Source organism: Gymnoscopelus microlampas (genome assembly GCF_963454915.1).
Source record: "Gymnoscopelus microlampas genome assembly, chromosome: 3".
NCBI lineage: Eukaryota > Metazoa > Chordata > Actinopteri > Myctophiformes > Myctophidae > Gymnoscopelus > Gymnoscopelus microlampas.
This window is the reverse complement of record NC_139940.1, coordinates 12,803,384-12,830,119: the sequence shown is the minus strand read 5'-3', so window position 1 is coordinate 12,830,119 and position 26,736 is coordinate 12,803,384. Positions and strand designations below refer to the sequence as shown.

Genomic DNA, 26,736 nt, shown 5'->3' with positions numbered 1-26,736 from the left:
CTACAGTCAACACTTCACATGACAGACATGTGATCAATGTATAACGGTTTCTTTAACACTCTGTTATGGCTCCAGCTATTTAGCAATAAGAGGGGAGTGTCAGGCAGAGTGTCAGCTCGACAGGCAGATAAATGTTATAAACCAGTTATAATACTTCACTACAAAAATCAATTCATAAACAAAACAGGTTCTTAACAGGTTAACAACCAAATGGCCAGTACTCCAATAATAATGTCCTGACTGCCCATAGAATCCAAACTCAGTATCCACATTCCACGAACGAAAAACCAAAAAGAAAAATAATGAATTCCAAACCAATGTTCAACAGCCTATGTAGCAGTTGGGGTACAGTAAGTATTACCCTAACTCTTAACCGGTAAGAGGGAAAATGTCACTTCTTAACAGCCCACATAGTACTTCCACAACTTAAGGCAATCCAATCAACCAGTGAATCCCTTAAATCCACATGGAAATTAAAAAGCACTTGTCAATCCACTATGGTGTCAAATCCTTAATCCTTCATGCAAGAAATGTGGGAAAAGTAATGTTATGTTATAAGCCTTACTCCCTGCTTCATAGACCAGGAGTTGGCAGGTGAGTCTTGGGCAGGGTTTAACACAGCTGCCCAGTTGACAGTACTGTTGTGAACACACATTAACAGACACAAATGGTCTCTTATATAACAAACATCTTTTCTAAAATAACACAACATAATTGACATCCTGCCAGCATAAATACATACTAATACATGTGTACCTCTTGGAGCAGAGGTTACACATCATGTCAGGACTTGCAGAGCTGCAGATCATATGTCAGTGCAGTGTAATAGCTATCGAGGTCGACTTGAAAGATAATAGGCTTTATGCACAGCAGCCATATTATCACTTCCTTCACAGGTGTTACCAATGATACTAATGAAGGCTCTGTTCCATTTAGTCTAGCACAGTGGTTTCCACGACCCCCATAACTCGGAGAGGACCCTTACGGGTCCATTTGGTTCCATTTGTACACTCTCAGAGTTACACACCTGTAAGGGGCCATTTGGAAGCCCATGAGGGTCCCTGGACCCCAACTGTAGACCCACTGGTGTAACAGAGTGTTTCCAGTGAGCCAACATGCACAATATCAGCACCCTAACTCTGTTTGACCAGAATGGAACAGAGCCTTCATTAGTATCATTGGTAACACCTGTGAATGTCTTCATAATATGGCTGCTGTGAATAGAGCCTATCTGAGAGAAATGGGAATTTAAGCAAATTAATCTACAGAGTATATTACAGGCGGAGCCAGTGAGTGGCAGCACTGCACTATCTATGTTTTTTTGGGGGGGAAAGACGAGGAATACTTTTGTGTAGCTCTAGAGTAGTTGTTCTCAAAGTGGGGTCCTGGGCTCCCACGGGTCCTTGTCCTTGCATTGAGGAGGCTCCAGGGGATCCCCAGCTAAATTAATTACAGGCTAATATAGCATAAAAATCAGTTTAACCTCTTTAACCCTACCAAAAAGACCTAGATCTGCAATTTGAAAATAGCCGATCTACAAGCTCACAATGCATGAATTTGAAGCGTTGTGAGCGTGTACAGTATGTAGATCTGCTATTTTCAACAAATCTTGTACCCATGTTTTCAGATGGGGGTCCTCGGCCAAATACAGTACATATTAATTAACATGGGCTTGGGCATTATTTTGGGGGATGAAAAATGCCCTCTCTCTCACACACACACACGCACACGCACACACACACACACACACACACACACACACACACACACACACACACACACACACACACACACACACACACACACACACACACACACACACACACACACACACACATCGTACACATCCCATTATCCCAGTAGGTGGCGGTAATAAACCTTTACATTAGAAGTCACCCGCCTACAAGGCTAAAGAAGAAGAAAACCCCGGAACAACAACGCTTGGTCCATTGCGTCATACAGCGGCTCATGTGCGTCTCCGTGGCTAACATAAGCTGACGTCTCTTACTGATTCATTCACAGGTACCGTACGACCAACTTCTTCTCACAATTAGTTCGCGCTAACGTCGTGTTTTATTCATGTTGTCATTTCGGTTTACTTGAAATACTACTTTGAATAAAACGGCGTGAGAGAGCCGCAAGTTCCTGCAAACAAGTAACGTTAAAAGTTTTGTAGCGTGTAGCTAAGCTACAGTAGCTACTGTAGACTAGTCTGTTTCGCATGGCTTTGGTCGGCTTACATCTATTCTCTTACATCACTGACAGGTGCCAGATAAACCAGCTATAAATGTCGCATAAGTGGCTATAATCTGCTACCACGAGCAAAGTGCATATTTTGCCACACCCACTAAAATCAGCATCAGCATCCTATTTGTCAGACATCTGTTGTGGTTGTGGATCTGTTACTTTACATCAGTGGTTCTCAACCAGTGGTCCGGGAACCACCAGTGGTCCTTGAGGGGGTTCCAGGGGATCCCCAGCCAAATGAATAGTTAGGAACCAAATTGACCCTTATGCGTCTGTAACTCCACTCTCAGAGTTAAATGAACACTAATGATGATGACGCAGTGTAGATTGGGACCCCCAAGAAATCGAAATGGTTGAGTCCCTGGCATATCTTCTTAAATGGCGGTCCGTGGGCTAATAATATGTGTCAATTTGGGGGTCCTTGACACGAAAAAGGTTGAAAACCACTGCTTTACATTAATGGTGGCAGTTGATGGCTGACACATGCATGCATGCCATACACGCCCACCAAGGCACTCACCACCACCCACTGATGGTTTGTTTACTGTACATATAAGTTTTATTGCTACTAGTGTTGATGATGTCTTGTATAATGTATTGTATATTAATGTCTTAAAATGTCTCGTTGAATTGAATACACAGGACCACAATGGAAACAAGCCCCTAGGGCTTTTTGTGTTATCCTTTTAGCACCATTGTATAATCGTACCACTGTGCTATTTGCCAACTGTTAATAACGTATTCAATCAGTCAAATGATATCTATCTGTCTCCACCAGGGATGGCGTCTCTCTATGTGTCTCCGCACCCTGATGACTTCAGGAGTCTTCTAGCTCTTATAAGTGCAGAATTCTGCACCTCCCCTCGTCCCCGCACGGTCACAGAAGACCCCCCAGCTTCCCTAAATGCCCGTTCCAGACCCGCCCTGGTGCTGAGCGCTGGGGAAGGCGGCTGTGTCCTGTGCGGGTCCAGTGCTGTGGCCTGGTACTTGGCCTCTCAGGGGAAAATGTCTGGGCTGGACAACAAGCAGCAGAGCCAGGTGTGGCAGTGGCTCAGCTTCGCAGACAATGAACTCACGCCAGTGTCCTGCGCTGTGGTGTTTCCACTGATGGGGATGCTTGGAATAGATAAGAAGGTGAGAGTGAGATCAAGGAGCCTGCCTCTTACTTCTGCACCAGTTTAATATGTGACGATGGTAGCCATTATGAAGGTGCTCATTCACAATGTGTTCCGCATTGGTCCTGCTGTTGACACTGACAGCTGTCAGCAGTTCCCTCTTGAATGTTGAACCACTGCACCAAATCTATTTTAGGTCAAAGCTCTCGTATCTCTCACCCAGCTGCTGACAGCAGTCGAAACAGGATTTATTGATTTTATTAAATTATTTGCAGACAAATCCTTTTGGTGATAGAGCAGAGGTGCAGTAGTACATAACAGTGAACGGTTAATAGCCATGGATTTCATTCTACTGTACGTTGAGATGCTACTTGATATCTGTGTTCACTTTATATTATGATTGTACATGAACGCACACACACACTGTATACATATTGGGGTCTACATATTGTATACGCTGTATACTGTATAATAGTACAGAATAAAATGTATAATAATTAGGAGGACCAAGATTTAAGAATAACAATCTGGAATGTAACTAATACAAATCTCAGCTCCAGCAGACTTCTCGGGCAGAGATGATGCGTGTTCTGAAGGTTCTAGACCAGGCCCTGGAACCCAGAACTTTCCTGGTGGGAGAGAGCATCACCCTGGCTGACATGGCTGTAGCCATGGCAGTCCTCCTGCCCTTCAAATATGTAAGTCACTTTCACTTGGCAGGGTTCTACAGCGAAGAAAATATGCTCATCATAACAAGGATTCATATTACAGTTTTTCTTAGTTGCATTATGTCCATTACATTTGCAGAACAATAAGTGTTCTTCAATTCATACAAACGGCACCATATAATGGAATACCTGCTAAAGCCTGTAACTTGCTCAAAATCGTGTTTATATCTCAAAAGTAAATATTTGCCAATGAACAATGTCAGTGCCGTCAGAATGACACGTCCTTGGGTGCGTTTGTAAATATGTTCTGGTTTTGACATCATGGAGCGCTCTATGAGATCATTTACAAACGGTCAGAGTAGATAGTCATTAACTAACGTTGCCATTTTAATCTTTTTTACTCCATCCCATGTATAAACATGAGTATTGCCTGTTTTGGTACATGTAGATGCATGTTGAATACTGGAGTGTCAAAACCCAGCCACAAAGGTGTCCAATACAAGTAAAAAATATAGCTGCAAGCAGCGATAATACGGGGCCAGTGAATAGAGAGAGAGAGAGACATGGAAACGGAATAGATTGAAGAGAGAGAGAGTTTTGACAACAATACTTTTGAATAAGCATTTCATGTTATCTTTAACATGAAATACTCTCAAATTAGCATTTCATGTTATCTTTAACAATTGCACATGCATTATTTGATGCAGTTATGTTTTGTGCAATGCAATTGAAAAGTGGAATGACCCACCCACAGACAGACAGACAAAAAGCAAAGTGCAATAATAGCACAATAAGACATGGAAAGGGAATAGATTGAAATTGAGACAAAGCAAATGATTCCAACAGGCAAATATTCTTTTCAGCCCAACCCAGCTGAGGTGGTCATATATAGGACGCAGGGGGGCAATCCCAGGTGAAAAACCTCACCCATTGACATCTCAACCTATTGCCATTGACAGGAATCAAACTCTCGACCTTTGGATTCACAGGCTGAGACACTACCTATAGGGCTATAGCTTTGTCCAGGCTGAGGTCATCTGTTGAAGATAAAAGTGAACCAGTGAAAGCAGCCGATCTACAAGCTCAGAAACATGTTGCTATCTGAAAAGTTTTGAGATTGTAGATCGGTTATTTTCACAATGAAGTTTGTCATACATTGCAAAAACATACTCTCTCCAAGAAGCATTTAATCATTACCTTTAACAGTTGCACATGTATTCAATGATACAGTCATGTTGTTTGCAATTCAACTTAAATTAAGTCTGCATCAAGTGAGGCTTGAACTGGCGACCCTGAGATTGTGAGGCCTTCATTTAAGGGAGACGCCATTGGCCCAACAGATAAGTAACTGTGAAAAAGGAGATCACACAGATGATACAGTTTCACGCAAATAGCTGAAAAATCCTGGGTTTAAGTGTTTTTCAAACTGCTCAAAATTGCGGACAATCTAAGGGCGGAGCTTACTGGTCAAAGCGATAGATGTGTTCCTCATGAGTCAAGGCACATGTGTAAGCAAGTTTCACGACTTTCGGCCAAACGAGGCATGACTTATGCCTGTTTAAAGTCTGCCTTTTCAAAAAATTGCTATAGCGCCCCCTTTTGGCCAATTGGAGTGAGATTGGTTTCAGTGATATTTGGAATGACCCTGTACATTTCTGCCAAGTTTCAAAGAAATGTGAGTCTGCATGTATGTTTTAGGCACAGATGAATAATTTTCATAAAACTGTAATAGTTAAAATCTATCTCCTCCTGGGATTTTTGAGCAATCTGCACGAAACATTTTACACATGAACTTTGGACCACTGCCTACAAAAATTTCCAACGGATTTTCCATAAGTGAAAAAATGCAGAAGTTAGGAGCCAATGACTGTTTTTCATATAATTCAAAATGGTGGGCGATCTAAAGGTCAGAGGTCAAAAGTCAGACCACGAAAGTTGTCGGGCATGAAGAGACGCATGTGTGTATCGAAGTTTCATGGTTGTAGGTCAAACAGGGCATGAGTTGTACCTGTTCAAAGTTGGCACTTTCAATTGAGTGCTATAGCGCCACCCTTTGACGAATGAGTGTGAGAATTATTTCTTGGTAGTTTTTCATGAGCATCTACCATATGGCCGAGTTTCGTAAAAAGCGTATGCACGGTTAAGCCAGAACTGGCAAAAACAAGTATTTTTCAAACTGCTCAAAATTGCGGAAAATCTAAGGGCGGAGCTTAATGGTCAAATCGATACGTGTGTTCCTCATGAGTCAAGGCACATGTGTAAGCAAGTTTCACGACTTTCGGCCAAACGAGGCATGACTTATGCCTGTTTAAAGTCTGCCCTTTAAAAAAATTGCTATAGCGCCCCCTTTTGGCCAATTGGAGTAAGATTGGTTTCAGTGATATTTGGAATGACCCTGTACATTTCTGCAAAGTTTCAAAGAAATGTGAGTCTGCATGTATGTTTTAGGCACAGATGAATAATCTTCATAAAACTGTAATAGTTAAAATCTATCTCCTCCTGGGATTTTTGAGCAATCTACACGAAACGTTTCACACTTGAACTTTGGACCACTTTCTACAAAAATTTCCAACGGATTTTCCATAAGTGAAAAAATGCAGAAGTTAGGAGCCAATGACTGTTTTTCATATAATTCAAAATGGTGGGAGATCTAAAGGTCAGAGGTCAAAAGTCAGAGTGTGAAAGTTGTTCAGCATGAGGAGACGCATATGTGTATCCAAGTTTCATGGCTGAAGGTCAAACAGGGCATGAGTTGTACCTGGTCAAAGTTGGCATTTTCAATTGAGTGCTATAGCGCCACCTTTGGACGAAAGATTGTGAGAATTATTTTTTGATCGTTTTTCATGACCATCTACCATATGGCCGAGTTTCGTAAAAAGCGACAGCGCGGTTCAGCCAGAACTGCGAAAAGTGGCAGAAGAAGAAGAAGAAGAAGAAGAAGAAGAAGTGACAGAATACTGCCAATAACAATACGTGTACAGAGCAGAGCTCTGTCCCCGTAATGATTTGGGGAAGACTAGACTGTTTTACAACTCTGCAAAGGAGGAGGATAACTATGTTTCCAGGGTCATATGTTCTCCAGTTTAGTTTTAATGTTGCTCACTGTACAGTCATGGTTTGTGTGTCTTCTTATTGCTGTTAAAACCTGTAGCTCTGCCTAGATGTTGATTTCTCACTCTATTGAAACTGTTACTGAGAAAATTATTTTGTCCTTGTTTTGTGTGTTAGGCTTTGGAGCCTCCAGACAGAAAGGTCCTCTGTAACGTCACCCGGTGGTTCCTGACCTGCGTCAACCAGCCTCAGTTTGTCAAGGTCTTGGGAAAGATTAGTCTGTGTGAGAAGATGGTGCCAGTTACACCCAAGAGCAATACTGCTGTTGCTGCTGCTGCTAATGCCTGTCCTGCTGCTGATTCTACTGAAGATGCTACTGTCAATGGTAACTAAGGCACTTGCACTATTGATGTGGCTAGTAGTGTGTGTAGGTGTAGGTGATATACAGTACAGTACACAAGTAAGACGCGCGAACGCTGGAAGCGAACGCAGCTCGAAAATATTGTGTATTTACGGACTTGTGTGTGTGTGTTTTGACTGTAGCTGCACTCTGGCGCACTCTGTCGGTTGCACACAGGCAGTGCAGGCAGTGCACACAGGCAGTGCACACACAGACAGAGCCACAAGCCGAGCAGAGTTTCATAGTAGGCTCCACTTGGGCGGAGGCGCGGCTTTGCGCCTCCTTCCGCGCCTCCTTCCGCGTCTCCTTCCGCGTTCGCAACTACCCGTTGATGTTGGTGCTGATAATGTGTATTGTCATAATGGGGAACATTCACACTTAAAATAATTTAACCCATTAAGACCTGGAACGCATTTGTGTCACTTTAGATTTCTTTGGCTATTCAAAAATAGCAGATATACAAGCTCATAGCGCGGCACCGAGTGCCGCGCTATGAGCTTGTAGATCTGCTATTTTTGAAAAATCTTGAAAAAAGAAATGTTATATTTTTTTCCAAAAACTGTTAGGATTTAGTTTTTTAAAAAAAAGAATCGCCTCAGGTCTTAATGGCTTAAAAGGCTTCTTCTAATAAAGTGGTTCTCAATCTGTGGGTCGGGACCCCCACTCCACGATTTTCGGGGGGTCCCCAGATGACAGTGAAGTGGCAATTTAAGGACTTTTAAGACTTTTTTAATACCAAAAAAGACCATTGCATTAAAAGTAATCAACAAACTATAGTATAAAAGCTGGGCAAACATTGCTCAAGTAATTGTGAAAATAGCAGATCTACAAGCTCACGAGGCGTTGTGAGCTTGTACATTTGCTATTTTCATCTGTGGAACCGAGTCAAACAAAATGTAATGCCTCAACTCCTACAATTCCAAGTGCTTGTCAGGGTGGGGGGGGAGTCCCCTGTTAAAATATGATTATTCTGGGGGGTCCTCAGTTAAAATATGATTATTTTGGGGGGTCATGGTTGAGAACCACCATGTTATAATACATGCTACCATGCTATAATACATGGTAGTAGAGGGCCAAACAAACAATCAAACTAAGTTTTGGGTCTCTGGCCTTCGTCAGCATTTACCCATAAGGCCAGAGAACTTTATCCCTTGTTTAAGGGATAAAGTTATAATCGCAAATAATGCTGATGTGCTGAAAATTATATTACCAGAGTTCCCGCAGTAATAGATAGTGTACAACTCCTGTTTGGCTTTTGGTGGAACAAATAGAAAATGATACAGACTGGCCACTGTAAATGACAACCATACTGCTGTAGAATTGAACAACATTATTCAGGTTTTAATGGAACAAGGGATATTTATTTGAGCCAGAATAGCAAAAAGGAACTATTGTACAGCAGAGACAACAGCGAACAAACACGGCAGCTGCCCATCTGCCAGCTAGTCAGAGGCGCAATGCTTCATGGGGAATGTTGAGAATCACCCTTCCCTTCATGGTTGGCTAAATGTTTACTTTGTTGTGCGCCTTGAGGATTTTGTTGTTTTCCAGACAGTAGATTGACTGGATCACTTAAATGTCTAGTTCAAGTCTGTCTAAGACTCCATCCAAATCTCTTGCAGTCCTTTAACACTATTCACATTTTCCATTTCTTGCACGAGAGTATTATGCTTGTGTAATACTGTGCTGTGATTTATTTTTGGTGTGTTCTGTTCCCTTTCTTTCAGGTCCACCAAAGACTGAAGCCCAGCTGAAAAAGGACGCAAAGAGGAGAGAGAAGATGGAGAAGTTCCAGCAGAAGCAGAAGGAGATGGAGGACAAGAAGAAGCAGCCACAGGCGGAGGTAAAGAAACAAGACTGCTGCTTAAAAAACATCAAAGAAGTACAGCAACACAACAAGTATAAAAACCTCTACTACTAATAATTGAATTAACTTGAATTTTATTGCGCCTTTCATGAACCCAAGGACGCTTTACATCAAAACAATGAACAACCGACACACAAGCAAAACAACAAACAACTATTTCCCATAAGCCTGAGAGAATAGTTGTCCTTTCAAGGCAGCCTTAAAAGAGTCCAGTGTTGGCGCATGGCAAATCTCTATTGGGAGAGACACACTGAAGGCTCTGTCCCCCAAGGTTCGCTTGCTTGTTTGGGGAATAGAGAGGAGGTCCAAGTCTGTGGAACACAGGTTCTAAGTGCAGTTACATGAATGTAAAAACATTGTTACAGTAACACTGGCAAATATCAAGTACAATAACAATCATAACATAAGTGTTGGATAAGACCTGGAACTGTGTAATTTTTAGATTTGAGCTAAAAAGCATTATTTTACACTTTGTGCTATTCAAAAATAGCAGATATACAAGCTCATAGCGCGGCTGCCACGCTACGAGCTTGTATATCTGCTATTTTTGAAAAATCATGAAAATGTGTGAAAATCTTTGAACATATTCTATTTTTAAAGCTAACTTTTTTAACTCAAATCTTTGCTTCTGGGGGGTCCCTGGAGCAAAATATTTTGATGGGGGTCCGCGGCCAAATAAATATAATTTTGGGGGTCCTTGACATGAAAAAGATTGAGCACCACTGATATAGAAACATACGTTTTTCAGAAAACTGTTGAGATTTAGGAGACATGTAGAATCGGCTTCAGGTCTCAATGGGTTAACCAAAACAAAATTCATTGCGTGCAGATATTATCAGTTATGTTCAATTGCCGATAAAGATTGACAACAAACATTAACGCATTTATAATTTTGTTCATTTTCATAATGGTCCCATCAGTAGTTCATCATGGTCACGTGCAGGTGTTATTCCACTAGAGTGGTCACTATAGCTTCCTACTGTAGACTGGTAATATGAACAGCAACGCTGGAACGGTGCCATGTGAACGAATAACCATCAGGAGATTCACATTAGCAGCTTGCAAGTCATCAATAATGACGGCTCCCAGAACAGACAGGAGGAGAACACGAATGGGGGAAATGAGGCTTTACGTGCACTCCATTTGTCTTGAACAACAGATCTGAGAATGAGTTATTGTTTTGTTTTCATGAGCTGCTGATAACCCAAATGGTACAATGAATTACACAAGAAAGCAACAGTTTTGTTGAGAGTTGTTAAAAATGCAGGAATCTTGTTTTCATGTGCGGTGCAAAAATTCCAAGGCCTAACCTTAATGAACAAAGCATCCTTTCAAGGCTTTTGAAATAACAGTTTCACTTACTGAGAGTTTCAAAGCAAACCTGTTTTATTCCACTGTCCTCTGATTAGAAAAAGGCCAAGCCTGAGAAGAAGGAACTGGGAGTGATCACATACAACATCCCTACCCCACCCGGAGAGAAGAAAGGTGCTTATTCTGTGTGTAGATGGTTGCATGCAGCAATGTGCCTTTTCTCTTGTATTGTGATGCAGCATTGCGGTTGTATAACCACGCCAACCAGTTGCAGTTTACGTCCATGTCTGTCCAGACTCCTATAATATACAGGATGTAGTGAATACTTTAAAGGAATTTAATAAAAGTTGTGGCAATAAGTAAGGTAAACACTTAATTGCCATGTACTGTCTGACATGTGTTTTGTGAGGTCACGGTGACCGTAACCAACCATTGACAACCAAATTCTCTTCATCCTTGAGTCCATGTGGGCATTTTGTAATGCCACAGGCAGGAGAATGGGATGGATGGATGGTCTACCCCAAAGCATAGTGCCTGCAGCCATGGCTGTCACTGGCAGAGGCAAGAAAAATGCCTTTGTGAAGGGATATACTATGAACTGTAAATGTGTAACCCTTGTGTCTTCCTCTTGTCAGACGTTGTCAGCCCTCTTCCTGATGCTTACAGTCCGCAGTATGTGGAGGCTGCCTGGTACCCCTGGTGGGAAAAACAGGGATTCTTTAAGCCCGAGTATGGGGTAAGCTGGCCTGTTTCACCTCATCATATCAACACTATAGAACATCCATTTCATGTTAAGTACTAGTCATCATGAACCACTTACACCCTGATTTGGGGGCAAAACTCGTCGCATATTTTAAATGACACCATCATACAATGTATAATAAAAAATACTTCCCTACCCATATTTTTCAGAGGAAGAATATTTCTGAGCCAAACCCTCGAGGTGTCTTCATGATGTGTATCCCTCCGCCCAATGTGACCGGATCTCTCCACCTGGGTCATGCCCTCACCAACGCCATTCAGGACTGTTTGACCAGATGGTAATTGCCTACTTAAGGTCTGAAGTTGATCTGATTGTAATAGTCTGAATTCAATATGTCTTTCTCTGAGAGAGAGAGAGAGAGAGATTTCAGTCCTTTTCAACCGGTTACCTCAGGTAGTTGCTGCCTGATCTTTGCATGGCTTTCATCATCAACCTGCTGTACTTTGCCAGAGATAAGATGAAACTGCAGGCTAGCTGGCTAATGTGGCTATTGTCAGTCATGATCTAGAAATGTCAAAAGATAATAACAATACAGTATAGTAGTTACCACACAGGTAATTTATCAATATTTGAATAATGACCTTTATTTATATTGCACTTAATCAAACATAGTTTACTTTTACACTTAAGTTAAGGTTCAGCATTAAGGCGCTAATTATCCTTGAATGTGTTTTGCATTAATGCGCTAATTATCTTTGAATGTGTTTCCGTCTCAGAGCCTCACAGCATCCTTAATCGTAGAACGCACTAATATTTTGGCGGTGAACTTTCAACCCTTTGGTCGTCTCAAATATTAATCTGCGTGGTTTGCTGTGCCCGTGCAGGCACAGGATGCGAGGGGAGACCACCCTGTGGAATCCTGGCTGTGACCACGCTGGCATCGCCACCCAGGTGGTGGTCGAGAAGAAGCTGATGAGAGAGCGAGGCATGTCCCGCCATGACCTGGGCAGAGACGGCTTCATCCAGGAAGTCTGGAAGTGGAAGAACGAGTGAGTGGAGAACCTTTTGAGGGCGAGTATGATGGAACGTGTAGTTTGAGAGATCCTGTTATGGTGGGGTCATTGCTAACGCGTGCCGTGATCACTTAGACCAGTGATTCTCAACCTGTAGGCCGTGCTTCATTCTGCATTCATGCATTTTGATGTTTGATATGATATTGTCTGTGCCAGTCCTTTTATAGTGCACAGGCTTTGATTTTGATATTAAGAAAATAGGTATTTCAGTATTTTCTGTGCACTGGCAAGGTGAAGTGCTTACATGTTCGTATGAATGAAAGGTTTTAGCATTTTGGTTATGTCTGAGCACCCGGCTAATGAGGGCTCAAGCTCTAATGTGTTTCATGAACCATTAGTTGAGAGTTAGACCATATTTCAGGCCAAGATGCTATTTAGGACAAAAGAAACATTCTGTGTAAAACCTCCAAGAGAAGATGGACAAAATCCACTCAAAACTAAAACATATGAGCTAATGGCTGCAGATGGAGAATTCTTTCTTTGATGTGATGGACAACATCCTCTCAAAACTCAGAAATACAGTAGCTACAAATTGATGGAGATGGATGAGCTGCACTCAACTAATCTATTGTGCTCTTTTATATTGAGTGCCACTGAAATCTTGGTTTTACTCAAGTATTGCTTTCAAGTACTTTATACGCCACTATTTATTTCTCCTTTTTTAACAGTAAGGCAAATTGGTTAGAACATGGCAGCTGGACAGCTACCTTTGCACCAAAAAAGTAATAAAATATTTGTTTTACTTTTGGAATCTGGAATGGGTCCATAAGAAAACTCCCCAGGGGACGGATTTGGCCCGCGGGCCGCCAGTCAAATAGCACTGCTTTAATGTGATCGCAGCTGATATTCTTTTCCCCACAAATCTGGCATATTGCCTTGTCCAAATTCACCGGCTGCCCCATGTCGCCTGACTCAAAGCCAAAATGTGCAAAAATAAGCTGTTATGTTTGGCTTCGAAACTAGGTCAACACTCTCCCTCCTTTGAAGCTGAAGTGATGGTCAATAAGTTTTGTTTGAACATAGGGTGGAAGAAAGTCAATGATGATAACTAAATAATCATTATTGTGTTAATGTTAAGCTTACATTTCATATCAAACAGTGTATGCAAATTAAATAAGTAATGATAGCAATGAGCTCAACACAGCGGCATGCATCACATAACCGGGGTAATTGTTCTTCGGACAGCCCTAGAATAGTACTCATAACCTTACTTCTTTCTGTTTCAGAAAGGGAGACCGTATCTATCACCAGCTGATGAAGCTGGGCTCCTCTCTGGACTGGGACAGAGCCTGTTTCACCATGGACGATGTGAGCATCTGTCACCTTGTTTACCGCTGTTTAAAGTAATAGATGGTTTCTCAACTATTGGGGTGGCACCTGCGAAATAGGATGCACGCTGTTTTCACAGGGACGCCGATAAATAGCATGGATAGGTGCATGCTGTGTCATCTCAGCTTTCAGTTGAGAGCCACATCTTTAAAGGGTGGTTTTTAACAATCCATTAGGCTGACTGAGTTTTCCAGCGCCTTTTTGAGTGCAAACTCTCAACACTCGGGACGCATTTGTTAGTTTTAATTCACACTTTCACACAAGATGACTCGGGCTCAATGCAAAATGCCAAGCAACAATCGACAGTATATAACACAGCCGAATATAGACAATTTGATGCTTCCAATGTGAATACACACGCTCAGTTTGTCATGGCCTATAGGTCGACCACCTTCTTATTAGTTGAACAGAGTTCATGCAGCTTAATTCGATCTTACTTTGCAAGAAACTCTGGATAAGAGCGTCTGATAGAAAAGACTACATTTTAATTCTCATGGCTGTCTCTCTCTCTCTCTGTAGAAACTTTCCTACGCTGTCCAGGAGGCGTTCGTCCGTATGCATGAGGAGGGAGTCATCTACAGAAGCAAGAGGCTGGTCAACTGGTCCTGCACGCTCAACTCTGCCATTTCTGACATTGAGGTATGTGTGTGTGCAGTCATGTTAATATTAGTTAACTCTTTTCTGTCAGTAATATGCAGTGTGTTTGACCAAGGCACTGTGCTGGGTGTCTTGCAGGTGGACAAGAGGGAGTTGACAGGCAGGACTCTGCTGCCTGTTCCTGGGTACAAGGAGAAAGTGGAATTTGGAGTGCTGGTCTCCTTCTCCTACAAGATAGATGGATCTGGTGAGTGACTGCAAGAACACAGGATAGTGTGCTAACAGAGCTACCCATACTTCCACTATCATCAATACCAGGCTGTGTATTGTCATTAGCATTTTGATTGTTTGACTTACTATTTTCTTTCCATCCGTCAGATGAGGAGGTGATTGTGGCCACCACTCGTATTGAGACCATGCTGGGAGACTCTGCTGTAGCGGTCCACCCTGATGACCCCAGGTACCAACACCTGAAGGGCAAGATGGTACAACACCCCTTCTGCGACCGCAAGATGCCCGTTGTTTTTGACGACTTTGTGGACATTAACTTTGGAACAGGTAGGCACCGGTACAGGATCAAGATAAGGGGTAGCTATGTTAAGTTGACATACTTAATCATATATGACGGTTTCATGTGGTGAAAATAACACAACACGTCGCATGGCAGCACGTTGTGAGCTTGTCTGCCATGTGCTGGCATGTTTAGCCTATACCAGTGGTGGTCCAGGGACTCTCAGGGTTCCTTGAGAGGGTTCTAAATTGACCCTGACCCTTAAGTCTGTTACTCTGACAGTGTACAAATGGCTACCGCTCTCATTGCCCCTGTCCTCTTTTCCTCCCAAATTAAGCTTACTGTTTATGTGTGATACATATATATGTATCGACATGTCATGTCATGAACTGTTCCTCTTAATGCAGACTCATTGTGCCTCATCTTTACTTTTGCCCTCTGGTGTCTCTGTCATCCAGGCGCTGTGAAGATCACTCCAGCCCACGACCACAATGACTACGATGTGGGAGTGAGACACAACCTGGCCTTCATCAACATCCTGGATGAGAATGGGCTACTCATCAACGTACCTGCTCCGTTCTTGGTAAGCCCTCCCGGCCAGTATTTTGCAGGACCCCCACCCAATAATCTAAGAGATGCCCCATCTGAGAGACTGAGGCGAGCAAATGTTTGAAAACTACACTGCCCAGACTTGGTTTTATGTAATGATTTTTTTAACTTGTTTTGAAAAGACAGGAATTTATGTTATTCACACGAAAGATTTGTGTGCTTTTTACCCCCTTTTCTCCCCAATTCAGTCGTTAGGTCAATTGATTCCTCCCCACATACATATCTGTGTTGGCATTACTGTTGTATCCTACTGACTCACCTACCAGTGAGGAGCCCCCACTGGGAGGACGCCTTTATACTACTCCTCCCACCCAACACTCCCTGCTGACAGGTGCCACCCCACTCCGTAGGATTACGTGCAGTGACAATTATCACCCTCCCCGCCCAGCGTCTCTCCCCGAACCAAGGGGCCAAATGTGTTTGTGTAGACGCTCGACAAAGACAGATGCACCATGGTGGATTTGAACCCACAACCTCCGTGGTGGTGGGCAGACCACTGCCCCACCCATGCGCCCATGTTGTTATTCTGTTTTGTATCACTTTTCTTATGAGCATATTAGACCCATGTCAAAGAACCATGGGAAACATGTTCATCTAAAGTGTGTATAATACAAAATACAATCAATGAAATTCAATACAATAAACATTTGTGTGACAAATGCACATAACTCAACATCAGTGAATATAGTGCTGAGCTCAAATCACATGGTGTAGCTGCATGTTTTGGCTGCATCTATATCACCTTCTCATGATGCGCTAATATTGAGTTATGCGCTTTTGTAGCACAAATATATATTTGCAAGCAAGCAGCTTCCATATATCAGAACGCCCATTCCAAGAAGCCATGGTAAAAAAAGAGCAAATTCTGCACTGCAGTGGACTTTAAATTATGTGTCTGAACGATCATATTTTGCAAGATTCTGCAGCCATAAAAACATCTTGTTGAAGGTGATTTAAGCTGCCTTTTTTAATTAAAAAGAGTCTAGAGACTCTTAAGAACACACAACTGATTTGATGAAGAGATAACTTTACACAAAAACATTATAACTCATCCCTGGTGGTGTGTCGTTGGCTTCTTTTTTTGGTCTGTTACCTGATGATTTTCCTGTGTGTCTTCTTCCTAAGCTCTGTATTGTGTTGTTCCCAGGGTATGAAGCGTTTTGATGCCAGGAAGGCAGTGCTGCAGGCTCTGAAGGGCCTGGGCCAATTCAAAGAGATCAAAGACAACCCGATGGTTGTACCAGTATGCAGGTGAGATGTCTTCTCCTGTGTGTGTGTGTGTGTGTGTGTGTGTGTGTGTGTGTGTGTGTGTGTGTGCGCGCGTGTGTGTACTTGTGTCTACCTCTATGACTCTCTAATTCTCTCTGTTTGATGAAGTATGTGTGAAGATTACATTAAAAATACATCTTTGCCTGTGCCCGTCTGTCTGTGTGTCCCATCAGTCGTTCTAAGGACATCGTGGAGCCCCTGCTGAAGCCACAGTGGTATGTCAACTGTGCAGACATGGGCAAGCAAGCAGCGGACGCCGTCAGGGAGGGCCACCTCAAGATCATCCCAGACCACCACCTCAAGACCTGGTTCAACTGGCTGGACAACATCAGGTCATTGTCTCACCTGGACTTCTTTTCATGTGCTCTCTATTGATACGTTCTGCACGTAGTGTCTTGATAGTTAATGAGAAAATCATGTGTATTATTCACCCCCCAGTGATGCCAGCAGGTCCATGTAAAGTTAAATACATCTCGGTGTACTTAGGGAACACATAAATCTCTATATAATATAATTAATCGCACAATGGCTTAGGAGTTTATTTAGGCGTTCAACCCAAAACAAAGCACTAGCACAACAATTTCTAACCACTTTCTCCCTTGAGTAGTTAATTAACCACAGCCTTTGGTGAAAATCTGTCTTTGAGACAGAGGCAATACAGTTCAGGTTTATTATTGTTTTTAAAACCTCATCCTTCTATCTGTTCTCCGTCTCTTAGAGACTGGTGTATCTCTCGCCAGCTGTGGTGGGGCCACAGGATCCCTGCCTACTTTGTCACCGTCAGCGACCCGTCTGTGAAACCAGGAGAGGTAAGAAGCCACCACACGGGGGCACTCTGGTGACTCGGCCAGTTCATGCCTGTACCGCACAGCAGCAGCACACACACCATCACAACACCCTGGGATGGAAGCCAGTTCGTGACCCATGTCTCATGTACCACCCCCCCTCCCCCCCGCCCCCGCCCTCCATGTACCCCTCCTGCTTTCACAGGAGATCTTCAACTGCTTGGCTGCAACCAGTGATTACTTTAGTACTAGATTAGTCTGTTGATTATTTCTTTGATCATGTGAGCAATTGACCATGAAATACATTTAGACCATAAAATAATGGTAAAAAGAAAATAAGGTAATTGGAAAGAAATGAAGGTTACACACTTCTCTCCATATAAAAAGAGATATTTATCACCATACTGCTGTGGTATATTGCTGAAACATTTAGTGATAAATAATGTTTTTAGATGGAGAGCGGTGTGCAACCTTCACTAATTAATTTACTCTGAATTTGGATTGATGGTTTGCAACCTTTTTATGGGTGTTTGCTCTTCAGCTGAATTAATTAATAAAGATAGGGTAATAAAGTAAAAAATGCTTATCACACGTTATCTTAATCTAGACCGGCATCTTCAAATTGCTAAATATGCTTCACATATTTACATGACACATCACTAAACTGATTATTATATAACCGATTACCCGAATTTAATTTGATTTTCCGATGGTCGATTAATCATTTGACTCGCTACGATGCACTTCTTCTCAGTCTTCAACAGTGTCCTCATTGTTTACTCATAATTCTGCTCTTCTTCCATGTCTCTGTCTGTCCATGGATGTACTTCCTCTGTCTTTGCCGTCTCTGTCTGTCCATGGACGACATTCTTATGCTCTCATTTATGCTCCATCGTACGGCGAAGTATAAATCAGGCTATTTTTAAAAAAAAAGTTTTTTTGGGGGGGCTTTTTATGCCTTTATGTAATAGTATAGTAGGTTGACAGGAAATGGGGAGATAGAGCTAGGGAGTGACACGCAGCATAGGGCGTCGGGATTCGGGACTCGAACCCGTGGCGCGCTGTCAGGCTACATTGAGCTTAGGTGCCCGGACCGCTACGCCAGCGGGCCTATAAATCAGGCTTCTGTCTCTGTCCACCAAGACATGGACATACTACTTCTTCTGTCTCTCTGTCCAATAGGACTTGGATGTACTTACTCTGTCTCCTTCTGTCTCTGTCTGTCCACCAGGACATGGACGGCCATTACTGGGTGAGTGGGAGGACCGAGGAGGAAGCCAGGGAGAAGGCAGCCAAACGCTTCAACGTATCCCCCGACAAGATCTCCCTCAGGCAGGGTAACGTGAACCAGATTCCTTATATTAATGCTAATGCTACTGTTTTAACATAAAGATTATCTAGTCATTACGGCGTACTATGCCAGTCAGTGGCTTTCCATGACCTGTACCTGTCTCTGTGTTTTCAGATGAAGATGTGTTGGACACCTGGTTCTCCTCTGGGATTTTCCCTTTCTCTATCTTCGGATGGCCCAATGAGGTATGACATCATGACAGCTATGTGCATGATAGGACATCATGACAGCTAACAGTACAGTACAGTGTAGGTGCACGATATCACATAATGACAACTATTTGCATGTAGGGCTGGTCCCAAAGCCTTTTATTGGGGTTGAGATATTGTGGTGTTTACGAACTGACCTTCGAAGCTTTGTTTAATTTATTTATGGGATTTATTTTATTGGGAGCGGGGGGGCACGACGACGTTGTGCCATTACTTAGAGGAAAACAAACGTTGGCTGCCTCTGTGGACGTCCGTGTTCCTTGATGATGTAAATCACTTGACTGTACAGAGACATTTCATAATCATCATTTGTTAATGTTAGCCGCTTCTCTGTCTTTCAATGTAGCCTGCCTTCTCATTAGTAACACTTTGCCGGTGCTGCTAAGCTAGTAGTATTATCTCCAATGCCACCTCTGTACTTTTTGTCATCTTTCTACCACCTTCATATTTCTCAAGTGCCACTAATGGCTTTGAACTTTTCAAAGCAATCAGGAAAACCAGAGACAGATGGATGCTTTTAAAAATGTCCATAAAACCACACCTATATATACTGTACAGTACTTGTCTCCTCTCTTCCTCAGCTTTGCTCTTTCTAAATTTCCCTTTGATTGCTTTGAACTTTTCTTTGGTGCAGACGGCAGTGCACTCACCCACTTTGTACAAATAAAAAGGATCAGAAGTTGGAGGGACCGAGGCCTAGTTACATATGCAAAACAATTTTATATAATAGGGGTCCCTGCTTCGTCTATGTATCAACTGTTATGGCCTGGCTCCAAGCCCACAACAAAAAAGGGGAACCACATTGAGGGTATGCAAAAACAAAGAGTGATTTTTATGAACAAATAGTTGAACATTTAGAATAGAGCAAACAATTTAAGTTTCCAACATGCTGCCCACCTTAACTGAGGCTTAACAAAGGCAAATTAACAAAGGTGCTCTTCAGTGGCCGCTCCTGCAGCCTTTGGAGGAATGAACAGAGCAGGTCTCTTATAGTGTTTGAGGAGACAATGGCCAGGTGCCTCCCTTTTCCCCTGATGTGTCAGACTCCAGACAATGGTTAGGCAGTAATAGGCGCACACACAGAACCCCGGAAAAGGCCCCGGGGGGCCGTCGCACATCTAAGGGGTCCTTGGCCTGACAAAAAAAGACCCCTGTACTAGAGGACTAGAGAAATTTGCTACTATGACACCTGAATTCCCCCAGGGATTAATAAAGGTTCATCATATCTTATGTACTACAGGATGTTTAATGACTGTGTAAAGGCCTGGTCCAATGATGCTTTTATAGAATGTTCATTATACCGTCGTAAGTTACTTTTTCAATATAAACATCATAATACAGACCTATCTAATTACAAAAAGATATTAAAACCATATATAACCAGACGTTTTTGTTACTATGCAAACGTTTTATATCTGTATTTGGTTTGTATTTACATTCTGTTAAAGTCTTTGCTTGGCAACTGGATTGGTTTCAATTGTGCTTTTATGAGCCTGCAATTCCAATTATTAATTTGTTTATTTGTCTTAATAACTTGTTTTTATCACTACTACGTTCTTTTATCACGTAAATGAACCAAGGCATTAGTTCATAACACAACCTTTCCTTTGTGTTCTCTGTGGTGCATTCATGTTTTAAATATTCATTATGTGCTTAATGTGTTTGTATTGTGTCATTAGACACAGGACCTGAACGTCTTCTACCCAGGAACCCTGCTGGAGACGGGTCATGACATCCTGTTCTTCTGGGTGGCTCGCATGGTCATGATGGGCCTCAAACTCACTGGCAAGCTGCCCTTCAGAGAGGTGGGAACTGCTGTCACCAATTAATTCAAATGAAAGACAACACCTTCTTATTTTTGCCTTTAAAGAAAAGAATGACATACCGAACAGTCCTGCGGGTGCAATTATGTTCTTTAAGTAGAGTGGGGCAACTGCGCAAAGCTGGACACCTGTGGTAATTAGTGCTCGGTCTGGTGCTAGCTAGCATGATTAATCAATAGGGGGGAAAATACACACGTACTGTATCCTCCTTAACGAACACAACAGCATACACAGTGATTTGGAGTTTCTTTCCCAACAGTGGTGTGTGTGTTCCATTTAAAGTTGGGCACAGATTCCCAGGTGTGTTCATCAACAGAAGCAGGGAAGTGTAATGAGTACAATAGAGGTGGAAAGCTAGCTCCACCTTGGTACGATTAAGCATTCAAGATACAATAACGATAACGTCTGACACCACAACATGCACAACACAACTGAGCCTCCAGTATGTACTGGTTAATGGTTGCTTTCATGTTACCAGGTGTATCTGCACGCTGTGGTGAGGGACGCCCATGGGAGGAAGATGAGCAAATCCCTAGGGAACGTCATCGACCCTCTGGATGTCATCACCGGGATCTCCCTGGAGGTAAGGAGTCCCCTCCACCCCCTCCTTGAGTTCACTCTCGCTCTGGTCTCTTCACGTGGTTGAATCGTACACGTGGCTCCCTGGAGGCCCAAAGTCTTATGTAAGTTGTAAGCACCTTTCCCTACTGCAGGCAAAGTTTTTATTGAGCCCATCAATCTCCCATTGGTTGGCCGATAGGCCGCGAGGAGGTGGAGGCAGGTTTGCCCCCTCTGAGGGCTCAGAGGAGGCACACGGTATTAAAGCTGCCCCTCCCTTCCCACCCCCACCCACCTGCCCTGCCTCAGGTTAACTGTGATTAACTTGTTCTTACAAAGAGCCTTGTCTGCTTTCCCGTCCAATTAAAACATCAAAAGTCGGTTCTTTATAAGGATGAAACGGGACGTTAACTGGGACAAACTCAGCTCCTCTGGGCTTTTCATTGACAATCAATTCCTGCTCCTCCCCCGGTCCCTTTTTGTTTTCCTTCTCTGTGCAGGGCGTATGAATAGATTGTCTCTTTATTACATTGTAGAGTCACTGTCTATTGTGTTCCACTATGTCCCATTGTATTCAATGGACGTCATTGTGTTGTTACTAATTGAGTGTCGATTTGTTCTGCACCAATGTCACTGTGACAATTTCTGCCAGGTGAGTAAAGTGATTTTGGATTAACCTTCCCCCTCCTCCCTACATCCTCCCTTCCCTGTCTACTTCCATCCTCCTCTCCTCTGTCCCCTTACATCTCCTTCTGCTCTGTTCCCTCACATCTATCTCCCTCCCTTTTGTCAACATGTCTCTCTCTCATCCTCCTTCCACCCCTCTCTCAACCCCCCCTCCATCCATCCTTCTCCTTTGCCTCGTTCTCTCCCTCGTTCCCCACTCTCTTAAATTTTCCTTCCTTGCTTTTCTCCCTTTCCTTCACACCGTCCATCTCTTTCTCCCTCCATCTCTCTCTCTCCTCCTCCAGGGTCTCTACGCCCAGTTAGCGGAGAGTAACTTGGATCCGGTGGAGATAGAGAAAGCCAAACAGGGTCAGAAGTCCGACTACCCCAGTGGAATTCCGGAGTGTGGCACCGATGCCCTGCGTTTCGCCCTGTGCGCCTACACGAGCCAAGGTGAAACTCATTTATCACACACTGACATCCTCCCCCAGTTGGCCAAACAGCCTTGGCACAAACCCACGTCTCAGGCTTGACCTCGCACAGTAGCTTAAAATGACTTGCAGTTAGTCAGCAACAACCTGGCACTATAACACTATTAAAGGAAAGTCACGATAACACTTTGGTGCTTTGCATAATTAAATACTCTGCCTTTTTATAACAGGGAAGTGCTTAATCGATGCAGAAACCCTGCAGTATTTGTTCAGTATTGAAGCAAACTATAGGGAAAGCTGAGAGGGAAGACATTAGGTGAGAGACAGAAGAGAAAGCTTTGGCAGGATCTGATCCTAGACCAGGAAAATAGGCACATTCACAGCCAAAAGGCACTAAACCATCCCCAGGTAAACAGTATTGTACTCAGAAATAATAACAATGTGTCAAAGAGATGAATATTTTACTGTTTCCGCCTCTCTCCGTCTCCCAGGCAGGGACATCAACTTGGATGTCAACCGTATCCTTGGCTACCGTCACTTCTGCAACAAACTCTGGAACGCTGTCAAGTTTGCCATGAAGACACTGGGGGACAACTTTGTGCCTTCAGAGGAAGCCCAGGTGAGGCCGCCAAAAAAAACAGATGGAGAACGAGATAGAGACGAGTAAACTTTTTGTGTTAATATTCAATCTTGTGAAACTGGGTTTCCAAGGTTTGCCTAGCCCATATAGTCTTTTGTCAAATAAGATTTATTGGAGAATCATAGGCACATAATAAAAGTTTTCACATTATGTAACATGTATAAGCCCATATATATTTTTAAGGGAGTTTTATATTGCTTCCTCCCACTCTGTCAAGACTCTGAGCTCAATTTAGACATCGCATGTCATGCAACAGAGTGTAAATTAGGCATAAGGCCTCTAGATTGAGGGCGATAAGCCCTACCCAGGGCTGAGTTCTACACACTAGAGCACAGATCGGCTCTGATGTCACCCAAATCCGTGTGTACACATAAATCATCCTTTCCTCATCCACACAAATTATCTTTCACGAATACAGATCCGCACCTGCATGGACATAATAATTTCATACAGAGCAGGCCTACAGAGTACTGTGAGAAGTTCAAAATAAATGGAAACGTCCATGTTTGCTGCAATACTGCTTTCCCCACCGCAGCTGTAAAGCTCTCCCCACTCTCCATTTGTGAATGCAGTGGACACACCATAAAGAACGGTGAAGAAGCCGGCTACGCACGTTCATGTGTGTGCAATGGTGTCTGATTGAACCAAGACATAATTGGAAACACCATTCTGAACGTTCCCACGCTGTGAAGTTGCTCGTGGAGCACAGTTTCTCAAAGTCAAAACGTTATAGCCTACTATCCCATTTGGATTACAAAGACATTATTTCTGAGTTTGCTGCTAGGAAAGCCAGGAGGAAATGTTTGCATTAATAATTCTGCTGCTCGTATGTGGTGAGTAACTTCTGGATTCATGTCAATAATAGGGTATGCAAATTCAGCGATGGGATGACTGCTCTTTTGTTTATGTCCAGCAGTTTGCTCTGTATGCAAACTATTTGTATAATAATTCTGTTGCCTAACAACAGTGCAGTGCTGTGTAGTTAGGCTACTTCACAAAAGTGGAAGGCACATGATGAGCGCATTATATTGTATTCTACAAACTCAACTCAACTGAATTTGACTGGACTTGATGTAACTGCACTTTAAAAAATGCGCAACAGCACTTTATTATACCGTGCTGGTAACTTTAGGATTGCACCATGGCACTTGTGCTAGTAACTTTTCGATTTTGTCTTTTTATGACGTTTTTTTGATGGTTTGATATTTTATGTTGCACTGCAAGTGGCTGAGGGGGAACGGTATTTCATGTTCTTTATGTATGTAAGTACTTGGGGAAATAGATTCTGATTCTGATCGTGCCTGAAAAACAAACAAAAATACTGCGTGCACGTCAGTTCTGGGACGCAACCGAATGGTCACGTTACCTCACCCGGTGGAATTGAAAAGGGCCTGCCGTGCCTTCTTCGCACAGGGCCTCGCAAATCTCCCAGATGGCTCTTGACTGCGGGGTTCATGGAAAAAACTGCTATCCACGCATTTCTACTATGCAGACATTATCTGAATATCCTGTCAGCACTGAGATTTCCAAATACTGCGAGCCTAAACCATAGCCGTGGGTGTGTTAGCACTAATAGTGTGCAAGCTGCACTCATGACAGCCATATCTAACCTGCAAAAAAATAAATTTACCTCTACCATCTTCATTTGGGGAACCACGTGGATATGAGCCCACAGACTGATAATGAAATGGCGAGATAAAATGCAATAAAAAACAGTGTTCTTGTGATGGGTTGTGTCTTTTCATTAGGCCCATCTTTTTTTTGTCCATAAGCGCCAGCTGTACTCTTGATTCTGCTGATGTGTCCAACTTGAAAACCCATCTGTTAAATGTATAAAGACACCGATGCAACTTGCGAACGTTGTAAGGCTGCTCCGGCAACACCTATTCATATGTTCTGGCAATGCCCCAGCCTGTCATGTTTCTGGTCCAAAATATTCAAAGCCTTCTCAGAAATATTCGAAACGCACATAGAACCGTGCCCACTGATCGCACTCTTTGGGCTTGCACCTACCAATAATCACCTAAACAAAATAACGTTGGATGTCATGGCGTTTACAACCCTGCTTGCAAGACGCATAATACTCTTAGAATGGAAAAAAGCCACGCCGCCATCACACTTAAGATGGATCAAAGACATCATGAACTTCCTTAAGTTGGAAAAACAAAATTGCCTTAAGAGGTCAAAAAGATATATTTTATGTTTCCTGGAACCCCTTCTTGAACTACCTAAAAAATATAAATATTCCCCCCGACCAATAGAATGAAGGGGTTCACGGTTTACGATCTATGTTTATTATGCTCCTTATGTGCTGGTGGCAAGGGCTAAACATTCCATTAACTTTCTTTTTCTATTAGTTTTCTGCATTTCAATCTCTGAATAACCTTTATTTATCATAACCGTCTCGGTTACCATGGGAGCAAGCACACAGTCCATATTCGAGACATACACAGGTCTCTAGGGTCGCCAAGCAAGAAACCCAGAGACCATGACTTTAATAGGTCCTCTGATTATAGGAACTGTAATGTAATTAATATTTGTACTGTGAATGAGCAATTTGTTTAATTTCTCTCTTGATATATTGCTGTAAATATGAAAAATTGGACATTATTATTACTATTTTTTTTTTTTTTTTGGGTTCTTGTCTCCTTATTTTATTTATTTATTTTATTATTATTTTTTTTTTCTCCCCCTGACACTCCTGACTATGATTATGACTATTATTATTATTACTCTCCGCCAGGAGAGTATTGTTATCACTGCGTTTTCACTTTCTAAACATGACACACCGATTGGTCAAGCCTCACGTGACACGTGAAATACTGTGATCTGATTGGCTAGTGACGCCACCGGGCCTATATATACATGGCATCACTCTGACAGTGTCTCCGCCACTGTCAGAGTGAGGTAAGACGGGAACCATGAAATGGCTGCATGGCTGATAATTGGCAGATAGGACAGATAGGACATTTATATAGACAGGAGGGATATGACATAGGACACTTATACAGACAGGAGGGATAGGACACTCACACAGACAGAACGGAAGAGGACACTTACCCAGACAGGTTGGATAGGACACTTACATATACAAGAGGGATAGCGACCTATAAATACATGTGTCACTGTGATAAGCCAGATTCCAATACCGAAAATCCGGCCACTAGCTCACTCCCAGACCTTCGAACCGGAAGTAGTCAAGTAGTCGCGGTCCAATTGTTCCTATCTGTCTTATTGGACAGATAGGACAGATAGGACACTTATATAGACAGGAGGGATATGACACTTACATAGACAGGACGGATAGGACAGGAGGGATAGGAGTGAGCTAGTGGCCGGATTTTCGGTATTGGAATCTGGCTTATCACAGTGACACATGTATTTATAGGTCCGCCACTGTCAGAGTGAGGTAAGACGGGAACCATGAAATGGCTGCATGGCTGATAATTGGCAGATAGGACAGATAGGACATTTATATAGACAGGAGGGATATGACATAGGACACTTATACAGACAGGAGGGA

General features: G+C 42.8%; 1 protein-coding gene across 1 annotated transcript in view; it reads left to right on the top strand.

Annotated features, from left to right (window-relative positions):
* The first annotated feature begins 1,947 nt into the window (after positions 1 to 1,947).
* Positions 1,948 to 26,736, top strand: part of vars1 (valyl-tRNA synthetase 1) — a 38,742-nt gene continuing 13,953 nt past the window's right edge. The window contains exons 1-23 of the mRNA XM_084052490.1: positions 1,948 to 2,022; positions 3,026 to 3,381; positions 3,917 to 4,060; positions 7,259 to 7,466; positions 9,209 to 9,324; positions 10,758 to 10,833; positions 11,295 to 11,395; positions 11,572 to 11,699; positions 12,247 to 12,411; positions 13,662 to 13,743; positions 14,284 to 14,403; positions 14,500 to 14,608; positions 14,740 to 14,919; positions 15,331 to 15,455; positions 16,629 to 16,732; positions 16,924 to 17,082; positions 17,469 to 17,559; positions 18,767 to 18,872; positions 19,001 to 19,071; positions 20,775 to 20,900; positions 21,397 to 21,501; positions 22,448 to 22,595; positions 23,065 to 23,192. Coding sequence (XP_083908616.1) covers positions 3,028 to 3,381; positions 3,917 to 4,060; positions 7,259 to 7,466; positions 9,209 to 9,324; positions 10,758 to 10,833; positions 11,295 to 11,395; positions 11,572 to 11,699; positions 12,247 to 12,411; positions 13,662 to 13,743; positions 14,284 to 14,403; positions 14,500 to 14,608; positions 14,740 to 14,919; positions 15,331 to 15,455; positions 16,629 to 16,732; positions 16,924 to 17,082; positions 17,469 to 17,559; positions 18,767 to 18,872; positions 19,001 to 19,071; positions 20,775 to 20,900; positions 21,397 to 21,501; positions 22,448 to 22,595; positions 23,065 to 23,192 — 2,946 coding nt within the window. The 5' untranslated portion in view covers positions 1,948 to 2,022; positions 3,026 to 3,027. The remainder of the gene's footprint in view (positions 2,023 to 3,025; positions 3,382 to 3,916; positions 4,061 to 7,258; positions 7,467 to 9,208; positions 9,325 to 10,757; positions 10,834 to 11,294; positions 11,396 to 11,571; positions 11,700 to 12,246; positions 12,412 to 13,661; positions 13,744 to 14,283; positions 14,404 to 14,499; positions 14,609 to 14,739; positions 14,920 to 15,330; positions 15,456 to 16,628; positions 16,733 to 16,923; positions 17,083 to 17,468; positions 17,560 to 18,766; positions 18,873 to 19,000; positions 19,072 to 20,774; positions 20,901 to 21,396; positions 21,502 to 22,447; positions 22,596 to 23,064; positions 23,193 to 26,736) is intronic.